This window comes from Cherax quadricarinatus, chromosome 54, assembly GCF_038502225.1.
Source record: "Cherax quadricarinatus isolate ZL_2023a chromosome 54, ASM3850222v1, whole genome shotgun sequence".
Lineage (NCBI taxonomy): Eukaryota > Metazoa > Arthropoda > Malacostraca > Decapoda > Parastacidae > Cherax > Cherax quadricarinatus.
Window position 1 is genome coordinate 6,168,726 of NC_091345.1, and position 20,090 is coordinate 6,188,815.

The 20,090-nt window shown below is 34.3% G+C and overlaps 1 protein-coding gene across 5 annotated transcripts in view; it reads left to right on the forward strand.

Annotated features, from left to right (window-relative positions):
• LOC128699114 (sodium- and chloride-dependent transporter XTRP3A) overlaps positions 1–20,090 on the forward strand; it is a 250,735-nt gene extending 230,645 nt beyond the window's left edge. For 3 of the 5 annotated variants that reach the window (XM_070096563.1, XM_070096562.1, XM_070096566.1), the window contains one exon: positions 15,172–20,090. Coding sequence is in view for 4 of the 5 variants with exons in the window: in XM_070096562.1 (XP_069952663.1) it covers positions 15,172–15,270 (99 nt within the window). In the remaining variant the exon portion in view is untranslated. Of the gene's footprint in view, positions 1–9,672; positions 9,716–10,397; positions 10,460–15,171 lie in introns of all 5 variants that reach the window. The other 2 variants (XM_070096564.1, XM_070096565.1) reach the window with 2 other exon arrangements.

Here is a 20,090-nt window from a genome sequence, read left to right on the forward strand (position 1 = left end):
AGGACCTGAGTCTGAGTAACTGGTTTCCCTGAATCCCTTCATAAAGCTTACGTTGCTGACATTGAACAGCACAACATATCATAAAAACCACTTTCCTTCACTCACTTCTGTCTGACATGTTCACAAGACTGTTGGATGCCCAAGCCTCTTGCACAGAAATCTTCCTTAATCCTTTCAGGGTCCGTCCTGTAGATCTATGGCTTTACGTTCAGGGTCCAAACCGTAGATCTACGCCATGAGCTCAGCTCACTCTAAGCTGTGAGTGGTAAATTTGGGCCTAGATATGAAAGAATACATCTATGTGGTAGATGTGCACCACATAAAACAAATCCTGCAGCACACAGTGTATAATGAGAGAAAAAAACTGAGATCGTGATTTTCGATTAAAACAGCGAATTTGCAGTGTTTTTTCGTATGTTTTTATAGTTGTATTTGAGATTTCTTGGTCTCATTTGATAGAATGGAAGATATATTACAGAAGTAGAGATGATTTTGATTGGTTTTAGTACTGGAAATGGCTTGAAACTGAGCTCAAACTAGCGGAAATGTTAAATTTTTGTCGATGTTCAAGAGTAAACAAATGGCCTCACACGTCTAATACACGCCAGCTGGTGGGTCTGATATACATTCACAAATGTGATGATGATATTTATACAATTATTACAATATTGCATAACAGTAAATGTTCTATTTTTTGGTTTGAATAAAAATTCATTATGTGAATAAAAAATCAAAATGGAATTCATTTGTAAAGCCTGAAAACATAACTAATGAGCAGAGGAAATGTTAGTTTAGTGCCAGGAATGCCTGCACTGTTTATTCTGGACCCTATTTTGAAATTGGAATATTTGGAACTTTGTGTTAAATTGGCCAAATTACCAATTTCCGATCACTTTATTTTGTAGTTGAAACAGTTGACTTGGCGATTTCTTGTGCTCAGTCGATAAAATAGAAGTAATACTAGTGAAGTAGCTAGGAATTTGGTCGACTGGAATAACGTAATTGGTCTAAAATTGGAGTCAAAGTCGGCAAAGTCGCCGATTCGCGAATATTGCTGACACGTCAAAATTCGTGAGAGCATAATTTCGTCAATTTTCCATCAAATTTCTTACTTTTTGTTTTATTAGATTCTTGTTTTATTTAGATTCTCTACCATTTCATAAGAAAAAATAACAATTTTTTTTTTTTTTTAAATTCTTGGACACTGGTGCACCCTTTGAAATTTGGTCTCTGGACCCTGAAAGGGTTAATATCCTGTGCCCACCATCCTTCAACCTTTCCTAGGATGGCCCCTACTCTCCTTCCCTCCACCCGATATTTATTCACCCTCTTTTCATTTGCATTGTTTTACTCTTTAAACTGTTACTACTACTTTAAAAATTAACATTTTTGATACATAAAACCCTTGAATTCATAAAAAAAACTGAGTCTCCAGCAGGGGCTATCACCCCATCCTTTAGGCATGGTTTGCCCCCCCCCCTCCCCACCTGTATAGGCATGGTTGGCCCCCAACCACTCTAAAAGTCTTTTACAGAAACTCCCTTTTATTTCCACTTATTGTTATTACTCTTTCAACTGTTGCTACTACTATAAAAATCAAAATTTTTGACATTTAAAACTTATGAATTCATAAAAATTGTCTCTGGTGTATGCTGTCATCCCCCCCCCCTTCCTCAGTACAGGTAAGGATGGCCCTGCCTGGTCAATTCAGAAAGACCTCCCCCTGTTTTTTTTTTTTTTTTGTTTGGTTGTTATTACTAATTAAAGTAGTAAGACATTAACATTTGTTGATATTGAAAATCCATTAATAAAATCAACCACACCTCCAGTGGGTCATCCTCCTCCTTCCCTTGGTACAGAAAAGGATGACAGTTCTTCCTCCTTGGACAATTCCTGGATCTGCCCCTATCTGGTCTGTTGTAGCCACATAATATACATACTTTTCATCTCATTAAAAATAATATTCATGAATAAGTTTATCCTCTGCTTTGTGCCACCTAAAATTTTTTTCTTCAAACCTAAGACCTATACTTGAAGAGCATTCAGTAATTTCTCCAATACAAAAATCTCCATGCATCAGTTAGTCAAAATAAAAGAAAAATTATTGCAATACAATACAGTTCTGCTATATCCCTTACATTTGGAATGCATGCACAAGGTGTCTGAAGTTTAGAACATTCCAAATTATGAATCTTTGAATTTACTCACTTATTTAAAACAAAATTTATTTAAACAATTTTTATAAATACAGTAGGGCCCCACCTATACGGTGGGTTAGGTTCCAGGCTATCACTGGAAAGTAGACATCACCGGAAAGCAGACATGGCATATAAATGCCAGACAACAAGTTGACACTAAATTATATTAAGTTTGTAATAGAACTAGGCATTAAAAGCACAAAAAGTAAAATACGTACACAGTACATTCATTACTTATCTTAAAGTATTTGTAATCTTAATGTAGGGCGAGAGGTAAGTAGTGCTTATTTGTAGGAAGTCAGGTGTAGGTAGCCCTGGCTCCCCGTCTCATATTTAATATACGATATTTAAAACAGCCCAGAGAGTTAAAATACACATACAGTATGCTCATTATTTACCTTAAAATATGTGTAGTCTTAATGTAGGAAGAGAGGTGAGTAGTATTTATTTGTAGGAAGTCAGTGTAGGTAGCCAGTAGGTGTAGCCTGCCTGGGCTACACCTACTGACTACCTACACTGCGGCCCATAGCTATATTATTAGCATCGACATACCTTGTTCACTGAATTTAGTAGTTTCTAACAACTGCCTTTAGATGCCGTCATAAATGAAGGGAGAAGTAATGAATAATTCATGCCGATAATTGTAAACAAAAGCGGAGTGGGGGAGTGGCTGGGCCAAACACAGATTCATACACTTTTTCTCTGGTGCCTGACCAGAGAAAATGTAATATTATCCCTCCCCCCGGCTACCACACAGGTCTACAAGTATTATTGTCAAAGCACATATAAAATGTGCAATAAATGCCAGACAACATGTTTACAATAACTTATACTATTAAGTTAGCAATAGAAATAGGCATTAAAAACACAATAAAAGGTAAGATACACACAGAGTGCACTTATTACTTACCTTAAAATATTAATATTAATGTGTGAGAGGTAAGTGGCAGGGTGTTTATTGAATAAAATCAGAATGGCACACCATCATCCTCTAACTTGGCACTTGAAGCAGGAGGCTTACGACTCCTCTTTTTATCACAGCTAAGCTTAGATGCCATCATCAATGAGAGCCAACTAGTTAACGAAAGAGTAAATGAGAGAGAGAACGAGATACAGAGTTCAGACAATGTAAGAACACAAAGTGAACAGGTAGTGGGTGATCACTTTGTCAGGCAAAATAAATGTGTATTAATATGCATCTGCTTTTAGTTCATTCACGTACGTTTGTAACAGTTTGTAAAACTTTTACCTCACAATATTTCTTTATTATAATAATAATTACCTCACATTACAAATACTCTTACATTGTGTACATGTTGTACAAGTTAGTACAGAATAAACAAACAGCAACACTCCCATTCTCATGCAACACACCATTTTTAGAGTAAATGAAGATGATATTATTATTATCATCATAATAAAAAAGCGCTAAACCCACTAGGGTTGAATTGCTATATATAGAGCGAAGGCATACAAAAGGAATATTTTTCTACAGTTATCCCCCAGTGTTTGACTAGAGAAAACGTAATTCTTCCGACACTACCTACACAGCCGCTTTGTAAACAAATCTCATATTTACGTCAATTTTTATTCTCTGAGTGTATGTATCATACTTATATGCTATGTAACATGTTTCTTATATAATTTTGAGGAAAATATCATAGATGGATTAATGAAAATGTCTATATTAATGTAAAATAAGACATTTAATGTGCTCAAGAGTGATGACTATTACGTACTATTGGCATCATGATTAGAGAGAGACTTAGCAATTTTAATGTGTATCTGCACACCAGCACATTGTGTAAGTATATTTAGGTACAGGTACACATAAGTATAATTATCAAAGTACACATAAAATATGCAATAACTGTAAAACACTTGAAATTTTGGAAAGTTTCCAGACATAATAGATGTAGTCACAGAGAATGTAAACAAACCGGGTGGGGCGTGCTGTATTTGAAAGACTGCTTGCCGTATAGCAAATTTTGGTCATAATTTGACATTGCCATATTAGCGGAACGCTGTAAAGCGGGGCCCTACTGTAACTTGTTCTGGTGAATGACAAGTGGTGAAGATGCAAAAAATAACATAGGCAGTCCTTAAACCACCTTTAACCAGTTTTTTCAAAATCCCAATTTCTGTATAATTTCTCTGAATTCTAAATTATAATAGAAAAAGGAAACTTATTTTAAAAATAGGAATGAAGCATGGTTATCAAAGTACTTAGACTCAACATCACTGTCCTAGCCACTGCCAAGTGTTCAGGGATTGCATCATTTTGAGAGGCATTTTGCATATACACATGAATTTGGTCATGTGATTTATGGAAAGTTATCCCATTGCTAACTGTTGCTGGGACCATGAGAGCAAACACTTCTCTTACTTTACAGAGTTAGAGTGCAAAAAATTACTTTCTATATCGTACAGTAGTAGGTAGACACTAATGGTAGTGTGGCCCAACAAGATGACTGTTTCAGGCAGATTGGAAGAGGTGCTCAAATGGAGGGAAGAGATGATAGGTGGACTAGACTAGCAAGAGGTGAAAAGTTTTGAGGGATACCAAGATAATGGAAGACAGTTGTTGGAAATCTTCTAGAAGGAGGTGATTCTCATACTTGATTACATGCCTAATGAGTCTCAGGATGGATACAAGGAATCAGCAGATATGTAACAGCTTCCTCTTCATTCATCCACCCACAGTGGAACTCAACAAAGGATGACATTGAACAAACTAATGGAGGAAGTAGTGGAGAAGCATATATAAATAACCCCTGGAAGACCAAACAGCAGCTGAGGAGTGAAGGGCGTGTACCATGCGATGACAGCCTATCTTGGGCCAATTCTGCTCCACCACAACAATACCAGCATGCAAAGTGAGATCCCACTCAGCTGACACTACCCTAATGTGCATATAGACAAGCATTTTCAGTCCACAAAGTGCAATAAAATGCAAACCAACAGCACAGAATGTAGACCTGGGTAGTAAATACATAAGCAAACTTGTACCCAATCCTCCAGTGAATTGAGATGCATTGTCAGCTGATTGATTCAATGAAATCTCCTGTCTTAATTCTATCTGCTCACCAAAGAACCATGTTGCCTACCAGGAATTGCAGCTCCAGCGACAAGATCAGCTTCTGAATGGAAACCAGGAGTAGATGGGGTCACCATGCATGGCAAACACATGGGAGTGGTACTCCTTGGTGAGTTTTTGTTGGTGTAGCTACATTTTGGGAAACCCCAACAAATGCATCCCAAGGAATTAGTGAAGATCTTAATTGATCACCACCAAAGTCTGCTGTAAGGAGATTTATTGGGCAAAGGAAAAGGACTAACATTGGTTTGGCATTTTCCTGTAATGTGATCTTACTGTATCACATTCTTCTCTATATTATACTATAAATTGTTAGATACCTTAGTGTACTTATCAACAAAGAAAGTTTTTTCTCCTTGGATCTCCATCTCTACTAATAAAAGTTCATTATTTTTTATTTTAATTTGAGTGGTATGCAGAGAGAATTTTTACTAGTACAGCATAATTATACTGCCTCCCTTCTTTTACTAATTCTTATCTCCTTCATGCAGAATAAAATACTTGTCTTTAATATATTTTCCTTTAATTTGGTTTCTGTTAGACCTACAGTATCTGGCTCCTTTTTGTTTGTTATGCCCCTTTACCTCAGAGACATTGTAGATTGCCCTACCATATTTGCTTTTGTATATTATATCCTTATGTTTTGTCTAATTTTTATCTTGGCTCTTCTGATTTTAATGTTTAAAGATTGTTATTCCTTGTTTGGTATGGTGTAATTATTATAATTATACTGTATAATTCTCTCCAGGTAAACTGTGTGGGAGTGCTAAACCCACATTGGGCCTTAAAATGCCTGGGGGTTATTAGGGTTGATCCAAGGGAGGGAAGAGTAACAATTTCTTGTATTAAGAGCTTTTCACCAGTGTCAGGGCTAATTATTGTTTTTTTTTTTTAATATTCATGGGGAGGTGCTCAACCCATAAACGTCATACATCTGGGAAATGAGAGGCAGCCAGGCATGATCTGAGAAAGTGAAAGGTAACTCCAATTTCTCAGATCACGAGCACTTTACCAGTATGAGGGCACCCTTTTTGAAGGGTCAGTTTGGCTATACGTATTATTATTTTCATTCATGGGACGCACTTAACTCTTAGGGCTCCTACAGCATCAGTTTGCATTAAGCTGTATATGTTACTCGTTAGCTGTTTGATCAACCTTTTCTCCTTTTCCCTACTCTTCATGCTATTTATTTTACATTATGTATTTATTTTACAATGTATTCCTTCTGGTCAGCATAAATTACATATTATAAATGTTGTATTATGTTAAGAAGCTCTGATTATATTCTGTTGATCATACCAATTGAACATTAAAAAACTGCTTGATGGTCCCATTTAGCTCAAGTGGGGAAAGATATTTACTGCATGAAAAAATAGCTGAAATTTAAGACGTAATAAAGGTCCTATTATCTTGCTACCATTGCACATGAAATACTATATCAAAAAATATACTTGGATAGATTACTATTTAGCACTGTTAATACATGAAATCAGTAATGAATATACTCAACATACTCCAAATATACATCAGAATTTTATCAAAAAACTTAGACAAGTTTAAATAAACTCATTGCTTTACATTGATTCATACTCAATATATCCCATGGAAGAATAAAACCCAAGCACATTATCTTTGGCCTTTAAGATGTCAACAGCAGTTTTCTCTTAATATTATACTCACAGTATATCTTGAAAATGGTATAAAATACAGATAAGTTGATGATTAAGACACCTGTTGCCTCTGCATTTGACTGAACATTTCAGCAATAAAGATACCCAGCTGTTGTACACACATCTTAATCATCATGGTATATCCGCACTCGAGGGACTCTTTCGTTTGATGTGTTCAGTAATTAACATTCTTGCTACCAACACATTTTCTCTTATTGTTGTGTTTGGCAGCACAGTTTCAGTACATTATCAGCATTGACATAATGAAGAAATTTATGTTATTTGAATTATTTGCATTTAGTAGTAAAGATGAATACAATTGCTGAATAAATAGTGACAGCTCCAAGGTATCAAAAGAACAATGATCTGGGATTTGGATATGCAGAAAGTGGTTGAAACTCCTCCACCAACTGACTTATGAACTTTTAAGTTTAGATATAATATTTATCCAGAAAAAATTAATAATTGGGTTACCTGGAAAGCTGGAAGTCAGAAAGCAGGACCTTTATTATATTTGTGGGAAGCACTGAACCTGTAAGGGTTATGCAGCACCCGGGACATGGGAGGGGTGAGGGTAATTAAGTTCCATCCATGGAAGGGGAAGGTAGCTCAACTTCCTTGGATCAAGAACTCTCACCTTCAAGGTACCTTCACCCCTTCTCTTGAAGTGACCTTTACAGTACGTAGTTCTAATATAAATTTACTGTTAATCTGAAATTATTTTACTTACCAAATATTTTATGCTGTCTTTACAACCAGACTTGTGGATAGATTAAGATGAGGTAACAGATGTAAGTACCAAGACTAACCTCTTGGAGAAGGATGTGAAACTAGTCTTTCTTATTTCTAAAATCATATAGAGGAGCTTGGTTTTTATATTTCTTTTTGAAGCTGGCATCTACCTCTAATGAATTTTTGTACCAAGAAAAACACATCCTTGCCTCCAATGTACCACAGCATGACATGTAATATGTTCGTTTACTGTAACATTTTACAATGCTAAATCACAAACTATTACCCCTAAAGCATCTTGTGTGTGTGTGTGTGTTTGTGTGTGTTTCATGTGAGCTGTATTTTCTGTTTTTTCATTGATAATAATATCTTCCATCCAAAGGTGTACAATCTTTTCTTGTCAGCAACATTATTATGTAACATACAGTTTAATACTCAGACTAACACTTGTTGAATTTCAATACAGTGGCTAAGATGTTTAGCAATTTTTCTTCGGCGTCAAATTTTTCTTGTAATGTGCATTCTTTTCTTTTATGTACTAACAATTTCTTCACCTTATGGAAGCATGAGCAGGCCAAACAGTATCACCAGACTCAAAACTGGCTGTGCTCATGCCACTGGCTGCTTGGGTTAGACAGAAAATACAGTATAGAGGTAAACTATACAATGCCACTCTTGATAATTTCACCACATGGAAATATGTGACAGAAAACCACTATTAATAAAGAGTTGGACCGAGTATCATTGTGCCATATCACATCACTTCAGCTGGAATGAGCACCTGGGACACACTTCACATGCCCTGCTCATTCCATCTGAAGAGATGTGTGTACAAGATAATGATAATGAGCAGTGCACATCTTTGTTAACATTGATTTCCTATCATACGATGCCACATAAAATGCCACACTGGTCTGCCCATTGATGCTTTTTCCACATGCACTGCCTCTGGGAGCTTGTTCTTCACCACATTACACACATAGAGGTTATTTATCTGTGTATGTTGAATATTTCACTAATACTGTACAATATTTCACTACTATTTTATTATTCATCACTTCTTTTGTAAACAGCACTGATTGTACAAAAGCACAGAATATGGCCAATATTATTATTTTCACAAGGAAACATTTAATCTGTAGGGGGTTATACAGTACCTGGGGAATGGGAGGTATAGTAATCAGTTTTGATCCAAAGGAATGGAGGGTAGCTCCAATTTTTTCAGTTAAGAGCCCCTTCACCATCAACAAGGCACTTCCAATATTCTCATTATTAAACAGCATATTCATTGGTAATATATTTACCATATCAACAGATAATGAGTAAAACATGAAATATTTAGCATGATTTCATTAACTATTAAAATTTGTCATCCTTTTGTATAGAATATATAATAATAAAGTCTAAATTGAATATTCAACTAACCATATATTTCATAACTTATAATAGTATATACTGTACTAAAAAACTGCATTTCATATGAACACCAGCAGAAAAATATGATATTCCATGCCCTATGGTAAAGCTATTACATTTGTAGCCATCATAATTTAGCATTAACTAGTGAGTATTTGAGAAGAATATTAAACATGCTCAAACTCTTAGGTTCTTCTTATGTATGTTTGAGCAGTGTATATTGATAAAGTAGAGTTTGGCTTACTATTGTAAAAAGGTCCAATTAAAATTCATGATGCATAAGACAGCAAGATGTAATCTGAGTAATTGTATAGTGCTGTAATTCGGTTTCCTCTTTCTTAATTCTGGTGGGTTCTGAGTTTATCATTAATTTGTCAGACAATGGATATGCACAGTACTATACTGTTGTCATCTTAAAGATCAATGACACACATAGTAACTGGCCTGTGTGTATTCAGCAGGCATATTTTGTGATTAAGATTTATGCTTTGATCCTTCCTTTCTGCCTTCCTTCCTTCCACTAACAACACTCTGTCCATTTTCTTGATTTCATGCACAGCTACCACGTCCGGATTCTGGAATTTGGACTATATACAAGTCCAGTGAGTAAAGAAATATTTCACTGATAATAAATGCAGTGGGTTTTGAGAGTTCTTTTTTGTTTGGTAGTTTCTTCCATTCTCATTCTTTTGTAAATTAATATGCTTCACTGGTAAAAAAAATATATATGGTATATCTTATATTAATCACATAATTAATACCATTTAAAAAAGCAAATTTTTCTAAAATATGTCTTAAGCCCTAATTAATGATAGTTTAAGTAAAAGGACACAAATGCAACTAGTGTGACATTTTATTGTGGCAATGTTTCACTCTCCAGGAGCTATGTAACGGCTTGACATAGCTCCTGGAGAACAAAACATTGCCACAATAAAATGTCCCATTAGTTACATTTGTGTCCTTTTACTTAACATATTGTCAGTAATTCTACCAAATTTAATACATAATGATACTTTAGTATCCAATAAAAAATTTATTTTACTCTTTGGGAAAAACTGCCATGAATACCTTTCTAGACTTTCCGTAATTTAGTCAACATTTTGAATATTATCATCAGATTCAAGAAAAGAAAACTTCCAGCATCCCCTCCCTTTCCATCTGTGTTAACCACCTGTGACGTTGCATGAGATATCAATGGCATGTTCTGACGCTAAAATGTTTTTTTTGTAGACCTAGTTCATTGATGGGACATGTATAATAAAGACACTATGTGTCATCTTACAGGCCTATCATTTCTCGAAGGACTTATCTTTGAGGCTGATGATTAATGTCTTTAGAACTGCAAGGTCAGACTGATGTTTTTGAATATAATAGAAGTAGATTATATGCTGGTATTTAATACCTGTATTAAAAGCATTTTGTAGTGAGCTGGCAAATCTTTTATGTATTCAGAGAATATTATGAATTAATCAGTGTAGATGTAATAATAAATATTTCTTGATAGTACTCATAAAAGTATGATTGCTGTATGTGTTTTGTATACATAGCAACTGATACCAACTCTGGCCAGTGTCACACTGGGCAAGTTTCTCATCACATTGCAAAAGCAGTGGACAGTATAATTTTATTGATTAAACCCACTGACTATTTGTGACCTGTAATATATAGAAAATAAATTTCTTGACCAATTTTAACCAAACAAATAGAGGAATATCACAATTCACCATACATCCATACACCAAAAAATAAATGCATTTTGAAGAGTAACTAGAGAAAATATATAAAATATAAATAAGTATTTTTTAATACATATTATTTATTTATTTATTCATTTATTTATTTATTTATTCAGTCCTCATTACCATCTTTAGAAAATACAAATTTCTTGAATAATTTTTCCCAGAAAATTAAGAGAACATTACTCATGTATGAAATAACTTAAAACAATACAATAATTAATTTAATTGCAACAGATTAGAAAGGAAAAAAGAAAAAACTCACATTTGACTAGTGACAAGCTTTCGGTAAACAAAAAAAAAAATAGTCGATTGCTTTAGTAGCTAAGAAATATAAGAACATCATAAATTTACCGAAGGTAAAAAAATGATTCTTTTAAAACAATGCAGAAATCTGTCCTCATAACCAGCTTTCAAAATAAAATCAACATTATTACACATTTCAAATGTACCAGTCAGCTACTGTAGTTAAAAGAATAACTACATAGTGATATTCAGCATATATGTGAAAGGTTGTAGGTCTGATACTCAAGAGAGGTGAAATGTTTAGCTACTGCCATTTACATGTTGCCACTGTTTGGCACTTAAAATAAGCTCCAGGGTATTAGCCAACTATAAGAGGAAAAGTATAGTGAAATGATACGATGGACATATAAGACAGAAGTAGTGTGGAACCTTTATTCATTAACTTGATGGAGCTCCAGTGCAAGCAAACAACCATTAGTGAAGATTCATGCTGCTTCTGTGTCTTATGCAGTGGAACTTTTGTTTTTGTGTGCCCTAGTTTGTATGTAAAACTATAGTTATTCTCTATAAAATGTATTTTTTGTTAATATTTCCCATAAGAAATAATGTAAATCCAATTACTCCGTTCCAGACACCCAAAAATATTAACAAAAAATGTATTTTATAGAGAATAACTATAGTTTTACATACAAACTAGGGCATACAAAAACCAAGGTTCCACTGTATATCTGTTAGTCGACTGCTGTGGGAAAATTACAATCAGTGTGTAAGAAACTCCAGACCTGTGGGAAGTTATATCATAAGTAAAAATGCTGATGGGTAAGAAAACTCCAGATTTGCAGAAAATACTGCATTCAGGTATTGCGTGAAAAAAGTATGTGCACAGTGCAGTGTACTTAATGCTGATCCTAATAAAATATTAATAAATAAAATTCAGTTATCAAAATTAAAGAAAATTACTGAATATTTCTTGACAAATTTTAGCCAAAAAAATTTAAAACACAACATACACAGTATATAATAATTAAAAAAAGACAGCTGACTATATTGATGAGAAATCAAATATATTAAACCCTTATTACAAACAGTAAAAAAATATGTATATTTCTTGACTGAATTTTACACAATAAAATGTGTCCAGTATATTACAAATCCATTGATACCATTGCATAAAAAAATATATGCTTTTGGAAAAAGAATAAGTTCTAATTACAGTACTCTCTCTAGCACCAACTAGAAAAATAACAAAAACCCACATTTCTTAACTGATTATTGTTTATAATTATGTATAATGTGGACATTTAACAGCATGAGAATATGTAAAGAGAAATGAAATGGTAGAGTGAAGAGTATATAGATGAATGAACAGTGATGTTAGGATCTGGTGGCATTGTCCCATAGCTCAATTGCTAGCGCACTTAGCTCACAAGTTGAGGTCCATGGTCTGATCTCCGGTATGAGTGGAAACATTAGGATGTGTTTTCTTAAGACACCTTCTGTCCCTGTTCACCTAGCAGTAAATAGGTAACTGGGTGTTAGTCGACTGGTGTGGGTTGCATCCTGGGGACAAAATTTACCTAGTTTGCTCGAAATGCTCTACATAACAAGGGACTTTCTATATAATAGTACAGGTACTCCTCACTGAAAGACAGAGTTCCATTCCTATGAGTAGATCAGTAAGCAAATTGGTTGTTAAGCGAGGAGCTGCCCTTTACTGATATTTCAAGCAATCTGTACTGGTGGTGGGTTTGTGTCAGCCATCTTTAGATATTGATTTAATGTCACTTTTGCACTATTTATAACATTTTTATATGTTGAAAACAGAACTAGGCTTAATAGCAATAAAAAAGTTAAAATACACATATGAAACACTGATCGGAGAGCTGGTCATAAGTCCGAGCAGTTGTTAATATGAACAGGTAGGTTGTTAAGTGAGGAGTACCTGTATGTCATTGATATAAGCTAGTCCTATATACTACTTTGTACATGTACTTTTAAAAATAAAGATTATTATCATTATTTAAGATGTCTTGGTGGACAAAGACTATGGTAGGCAGGATGAAAACTGTGTTAGGCACCCTGAGAGAAGGATCCAAAATATCAAAGATAATAAATTTAGATGTTGGCATCTTCTAGTAGTTAGTCACTCAACAAAGATGAGGCTGGAGAGTTTCATTTCAAGACAACCAGTGTCTAGCACCCTACCGCCTGTAACTCTCCTCACTGTATTCACCCCCAAATCTCTTGTGCCCTGAACTGGCATCTGTAAATATTATTATAATTGTAGCTCTGTGCTAAACCTGTAAGGGTCATCTCGCATCTGTAAATATTTGCTCAGTCTGACCTACAGTCTGGGTCATAAGTTATGGCTTATGTATGTATGTTTAGACTTTGCACAGTATTATTATTATTATTATTATTATAATGGGGAAGCACTAAACCTGTAGGATTATACAGCGCCTGTGGTGCATGGAAGGTATTCAGGCTTAATTCAGGGAACTGGAGCACAGATCCAATTCCCTAGATCAAGAGCCCCTCACCAGCATCAAGGAACCTCCCTTGAGGGGTTGACTTTACAGAACAGGTGAAATATTTACAAGCATTTATCTCAGGACACCAGAGTGTTGTCCAGTCTGGTGCATTGTGTCTAGTACTGTGTTCTTTGTCCAAAGCTCGTAGGTTCAAGTCTCCTCCAGCCTGAGATAAATGTTTGTAACTGCTTTGCATGTGAAGTCTAAATATTATAATATCATTCATTGGTTGGTGCTTGAGGGAGAAGAGATGAAAAACTAATCACAAGCCTTCTGCCGATTGCTCTGGATCTAATGCTTAGCTTGGCTGATCGTCAGAGTATTGTCCAATCTAGGGTGGTGTGTATAGTACTGCATACTTTGTCCCAAAGCTCGTATTTGAGTCTCCTCTGGCCTGAGATAAATGTTTGTAAATATATGCATATGTATGTATGTGTGTGTACCTGTGCATGTATGTGTGTACATGTGTGTGTATATAATTTAAACTGTATGTATTTGAAATCAGCAGAGTACACAGATTCATAGAGGTCATATGACCTAGAGAATAGGTTAAAAGGTGAAACATTAAACAAGAACTAACAAGATAAAGCATATGGTTGGTATTGGCAAGTGTAGTGAAGAGATGAGATTGTTGTGTAATGGCAGTAACGGTAATGAACAATTGTGTAACCAATGGACTTCGTTGTTTCCTAATCAATTGATCCAGTGGATTTTGTCCTGTATTCACAAAGTCAATTAAATCAAGAGTTTACTCTGGTGATTCCAAATATGTATAATTTAATAGGCAATGTGCATGATTTATTATCTCAAAATAACCTAGGTCATAACTCTTGACCTACCTATGCAGAGGGTGTTTCAAGGGTCAATGCTTCTACAGGAAAGTCCATGACCAATAAGATTGAGCTAAGATTTACAGATGTGAGTTCAGACCATAGGATAATCTATAATACTGTATGTATTAACAAATTAGAAAAGATTGATAATGGTGGGGTATTAAATCCCCAGAAATATTGGTTATCTTGTCCTGGAAGTCCCCACTTGTTATTTTCTGTATATGTGACTTGAAAATATGTCCACAGCAGTAGACCATTGCTTAGCTATCAGTTTTGAGTTTGTAAATTTTTGTTCTTGTTGATTGGCATTTCATTTTCTTGTATCTTTTAAAATCCATTAATGAAAGTAACCATCTTGTGTATAAAAAAGAATTGTGATTAGTGCTGCAAAATAAATTTCTACAAACAGGCACATAATCATTAATATGGTATCAAAACTATTAATATAGATTAGTGCAGGACCAGCACTTCAGAAACTTGCATACAAAATTTCTACCATGGCACTGCCTTGGTGGCTAAGGATGCCTGTTATTCCAGTTGCTTTTTCTTATTAAACTCATATAACATACTGCAACTATAATTTAACGTAAAGTATTTCTAGAAAATTTATTTTTAATTTGATGCATATGTATAATAGTTAAATTTTTATTGCTAGAAATTTTATTGATTATGACAAGGAAATGAAAATTTAATAATATAATTTCCGTTTCAGCTTGAAGAGTATCACGATTCTCCTGCGGGTGAGGATGATGACGACGATGGAGGTCTTACAGTCCAGGGTGGCAAGTTTCGTATGGAAGTGATTGACTAGGGATCCGATGTGATAGTTATTATTGCGAGAAAGCATAGATACAGACATTTTTGGGTTAAGCAAAAAAGTACAGTGAAAGGCAGCCATCACCAGCAAATTTTAGCATCACATGTTTATAATGCTTTATATAAATCTGCTACTTACGGAAAATATCAGCATGTGAAGCTTAGCTAAGCTTAGTGCCAAATTAAGCCGATTAAGCACATATGTACAGTGTTAGGGGTCTAGATGAAAGGAATTTCTCTACCGATGCATGTGTTGGTACAGACTACATTATTCCGTGCATAATGATCATTAATTAATTTAAATGCAGGATATTTCTCGGTTACAGTGCATGGTATTGCAGTTGAAAAGTATTTTTACAGTCTAAACTTACTACACACAATTTTTATGAATTATGTGTTAATAAAATATTGCCATTGTACAACTTGCAGACATCATATTTACAAGAGTTTACATGGTTACACAATTTATTGCATTATTTTTGTAAAGATTTTAACTTAATTTATCCTAAGAGCTCTATGATAGAGCACTGTCTGTATCTCTCTGGCTTATTCTGTGCATGATATTTATTTGAAATTATGAGGGTTATTAAAGCCTCTGGGAAAAGTAGCCACTATGGATATTTTTTTTTTTTATCATTCTGCTACATTAATTCCATTGAAGTTTAAATTTTTTTAGTAAATAAATTACAGGATTATGATCTTGTAACTTTTGTATATTAATATGTCTCCTGATGTCCAGTCTGTATTAACAAAATTCTTTTTGCTTTTACAGCAAGAATAATTTTACATTACAGTACGTAATTATAAATATACAGTATGCATTTTTTCATTTTTATCAGTTAATGCCAGTTCCAAATTACTGAGAACAGTATATTAAGATATCCTAAATTATTTTGACTATAATACAGGTGTGTCCTGTATGTCTGTTAGATACAGTATATCAAACTAACAAAATATAAAACTACATCAGTTTCAAGTAAGATACCTTAATAGGTATTCCATCCTTATGGTCACAAACCACCCAGTTGTACACAACGTAAAAACATTTATGTTCCTTAAATAAAAAAAACATTAGAGAGCACGCTTCAGGCATCCTCCAAGCTGAAAGGAGTCAAATGGTTAAAAACATGTTAAAACTGCAATGTTGCGTACAGCTCTTTTGAGGACAGGTTATAGTTAAGTTGATTGTATCATATCAGAGAGCACTATTATAGTTTTATCAAGATTTTGTTTTATATTTAATTTATCTTCTCTTTGAGGTGAATTTTCTGTTGATGCATTATTTCTTGTGATTTTTTTTAAATGTGAGACCATATAGTAAGCAGATTTCATAATACAGTATGTACTTGTAATTTTATGCCACCATTTCATAATTTGATTTAAGATTAATTTTAGCAAAAAAAAAAAAAAACAAGTATTTGGGGTTGTAATGGTAGGCTTAATCATAATAATTTCCTTAATTCTGTAATCCAGCATTTGCAAGGTAAATATCAGATTTGCTAAACATAGCTAAATTGTTTATCCATATCAGAAAATAAGCTAAGCATGACCAGATATTGTTACTGTCTTGCAAGTTGCACATGGCAGTCTGTCATAAAAAATAATATTGTTTTTGCGACACTGTATTTGCTAATAAGAAATGTAATTTATATTGGCACATTCACCGGCAGTGAAGTTTTTATCTGGATCACATTTTTATTTATTCAGTATAAATTAGTAGAAATACCACCAGTCAAGAGCCTTGTTCTGTTAGATAGTTATATTATCACTTTTAACTTAATGAATATTCAATTTAATACAAGAACTTGCTTCATTGTAAATCTGTATAGGCTATATATAAAAATAACTTATTGTTTCTAATTATTCCTAATTATCAATCATCAATATTCACTAAGACAATCATATGTTAAATTATTACAAAAATATACATTAATCAACAGTATATCTGAGAAAACTGTACTGTACTAAAACAGTGCTTCAAGATAATTCACATTTTACACAGTATGTTCATAAAAAATAACCTAAATGAATGTAAACTATATCTTGTCAGCTTAAAGTTAACTTCCATAGAAGTCGTCAAGCCCACACTGTTGTTATTGTGACCTATGGCAGGTTGTGCCTTTTGGTGAATCTATTGTAAGCTAGTTGGCCTAAGAATCTCGCTATTTCAACTCACTGGATAAACACTAATGTGCCCATTTCATTTCTAACTACAGTAACTATAATAAGCTAACCAGAGAGCCTTTACTATTTCACAACTGAGTCACAATTTGGAGAGGAATTTTTAGATGACATTCCAGTCCATCCTAGACCATTGTGAAGTCACAGGTCACGACTTGATAATGGTCTAGTGCAGAGCAAAACGTCATTTAGCGTCTCCAAATTGTGGGTTAGTTGCAAATTGTCCCAGCCAAAGTATTGTGACTTTTATGTTTCTGTACTAGGCATGTTTTTCTTTAGAAGAAATAGTGTAATTTGTTTCAATATCTGTTACAAAGGCATAAAAATCAGTTGATTGTGTCATACTGTTGACCTGTCTTCATATAGTTCTTTATATTTTTTCTGTGTTATGTCTCTTCTATATGCAAAAGTTTCCTCAAGGATTTTAGACAGCAACTCCCTCCACACTTTCAAATATTGATCCAACAATACTGGATACATTTACCAAGGATTTTTACAAGCATCTTTCACTAGCAGTCACTTGTTTTTTTTTTTGCATGCCCTAAGAAATAATATTTCATGTAGATACTGTATTGATGATGCCAACCACTAATAAACAAGGTAGAGAAAGTTATGAGTAATCAAAACAGATGACAATAAAATGAAGAATGATGACTAATAATATTTAAAGAACTGAATGATTATATTGCAACCAGACAACATACAATAATCCAGTTGTAGTCCAAGAAATGAGCCACCCGTGATAAAATATAGGTTTGCCCTCTATGCGGATTCACTTTATGTAAACTCGCCATTATGCGATGTCTTATTTCTTTTGGTGATACTGCATATGCAGTTTACAGTCACTATGTATGATGAGCATGGTTTACAGAGCTCTTTGAAGATTCTTATTATGCATAATTAAGTGTTTATGGTACTAAGGGCCTGTAACACATCTGCAGCATAAAATGAGGGACAACTATATTCCTCACATTTAACTTCCTTGGAGAACTATATAAAAAACTGTTTGCTTAATTAAAGCATTTGTTTCTAGATCATCTACAGTCTTGCATTGTTGTTTTGTACATGAGGACCAGAACCATTCTGTAATATTACATTTTCCAGCTCTTATAAAATCTTGTTTGGTCAAAACTGTATGTTTTATTAAGGATTAAATCATGTTTTTCCACAAAAACCCATTGAAAGTATGTAGCAACTCTGACAAACTGATTACAGTACCTAACAAATAGCACGGCACTGTTTAAACCTGTACAACCATCCATGGCTGTGGTCACTTATTGTAATACTGAGATGTTTCTGAAAACACCCAGAAAGGTCTCATAATCCTTTCTTGACCCTAGTGGGTTTAGTGCTGGGTTTTGATTATAATAATAATAATCAAAATCCTTCCAGAAATTAGAACACCTTCACAGTACAGTACTGCTGTTTAAACATTCATATAACAGTGTCACTATCCTGAATGGGAAATCCCTTCAATTTTTTCAGTTCTTTAGTACAATCAGATTCTGGACAATACCTGAGTAGTTTGTCTTAAGGTAGAAAATCCTAAACCTTTGTAAATCATTCAGCATTATAAACAAGAGTAAGGAAAAATTATAGGGACAGTGGCAATGTTGGGGAAAGAACACTGACAAGAGATCCCAGTCCAAATAGTAAATCTGTATTTTCAAAAAATTAGAGATAATCCAAAATATAGGTGGGACTATCAGAAAGGAGAGTAAACAGAGTAAGCATTTCAGTGCTATGAATAAAACATCTAAAATGGTGTTGTGCTCTGATGAATAGGACAAGTCAAAAGACTGATTGTTTACTTGGCTTAACACTGCCCTCAGAGTGGTGCCAAGTACCTCTCCATGTGATAACTATATTTTAACTTGGTGTTATCATTTTGCAGTCAGCTGAGTGCTGAAGAGGGAATGGCCAGAAGCCTAATTGTAATTTCATTAAAACGTCTTTCTAGTCACTATTGAAGACAATTGACGCTCCCAGAAATCTTGCAGTAGCTGAGCTAGTATAGTACAGTATTTAAAAGAAAAAGGAAGAGAATGACAACTGCCAATGGAATATTGTGGAATTGAACTCATGAGCTGAAAAATGCTTGTTTCATTGTTCATTCCTTTAAACACCAGTATGGTATTACTACCAGATCTTATTGCTCTTTTACCTTTTAAAATAGTGTATCTTCCTTATCACAGGTGTAAATTATTATTCTGAGTGAGCATAGCCCCATTATTTAGATCAGAATTGATCGAAAAGCTTCAATTTAGGTTATAAAGTTACACTCCTACACTAAATGCTTTATTTTATTTCATAGCGAGCAGTAAACTCAGAGAAATGGAAGGGTAGCTCCCATTCATTTTATCAAAAGCCTTTCACTAGAATCAAGGCACCTCTCGTGAAGGACACTGTAAACAAACATTGGTCAACACCCAGCTTTATGTTTTTTACCTTATGATAATTCAGGGGGTCATCACCCCTATGGTCCAGTCCCAAACTAGACCTCCCAGTTGTTGGGTTGATTGACTGGGCTGTTGGTGTCAGTGGTGGAGTTGGTTTTCCACAGCACAAGTGGTTAAAAAAAAAAAAAGCACATTGCTTACGTCGTCCTCTCCTCTCAGACCAACTAGACCATCA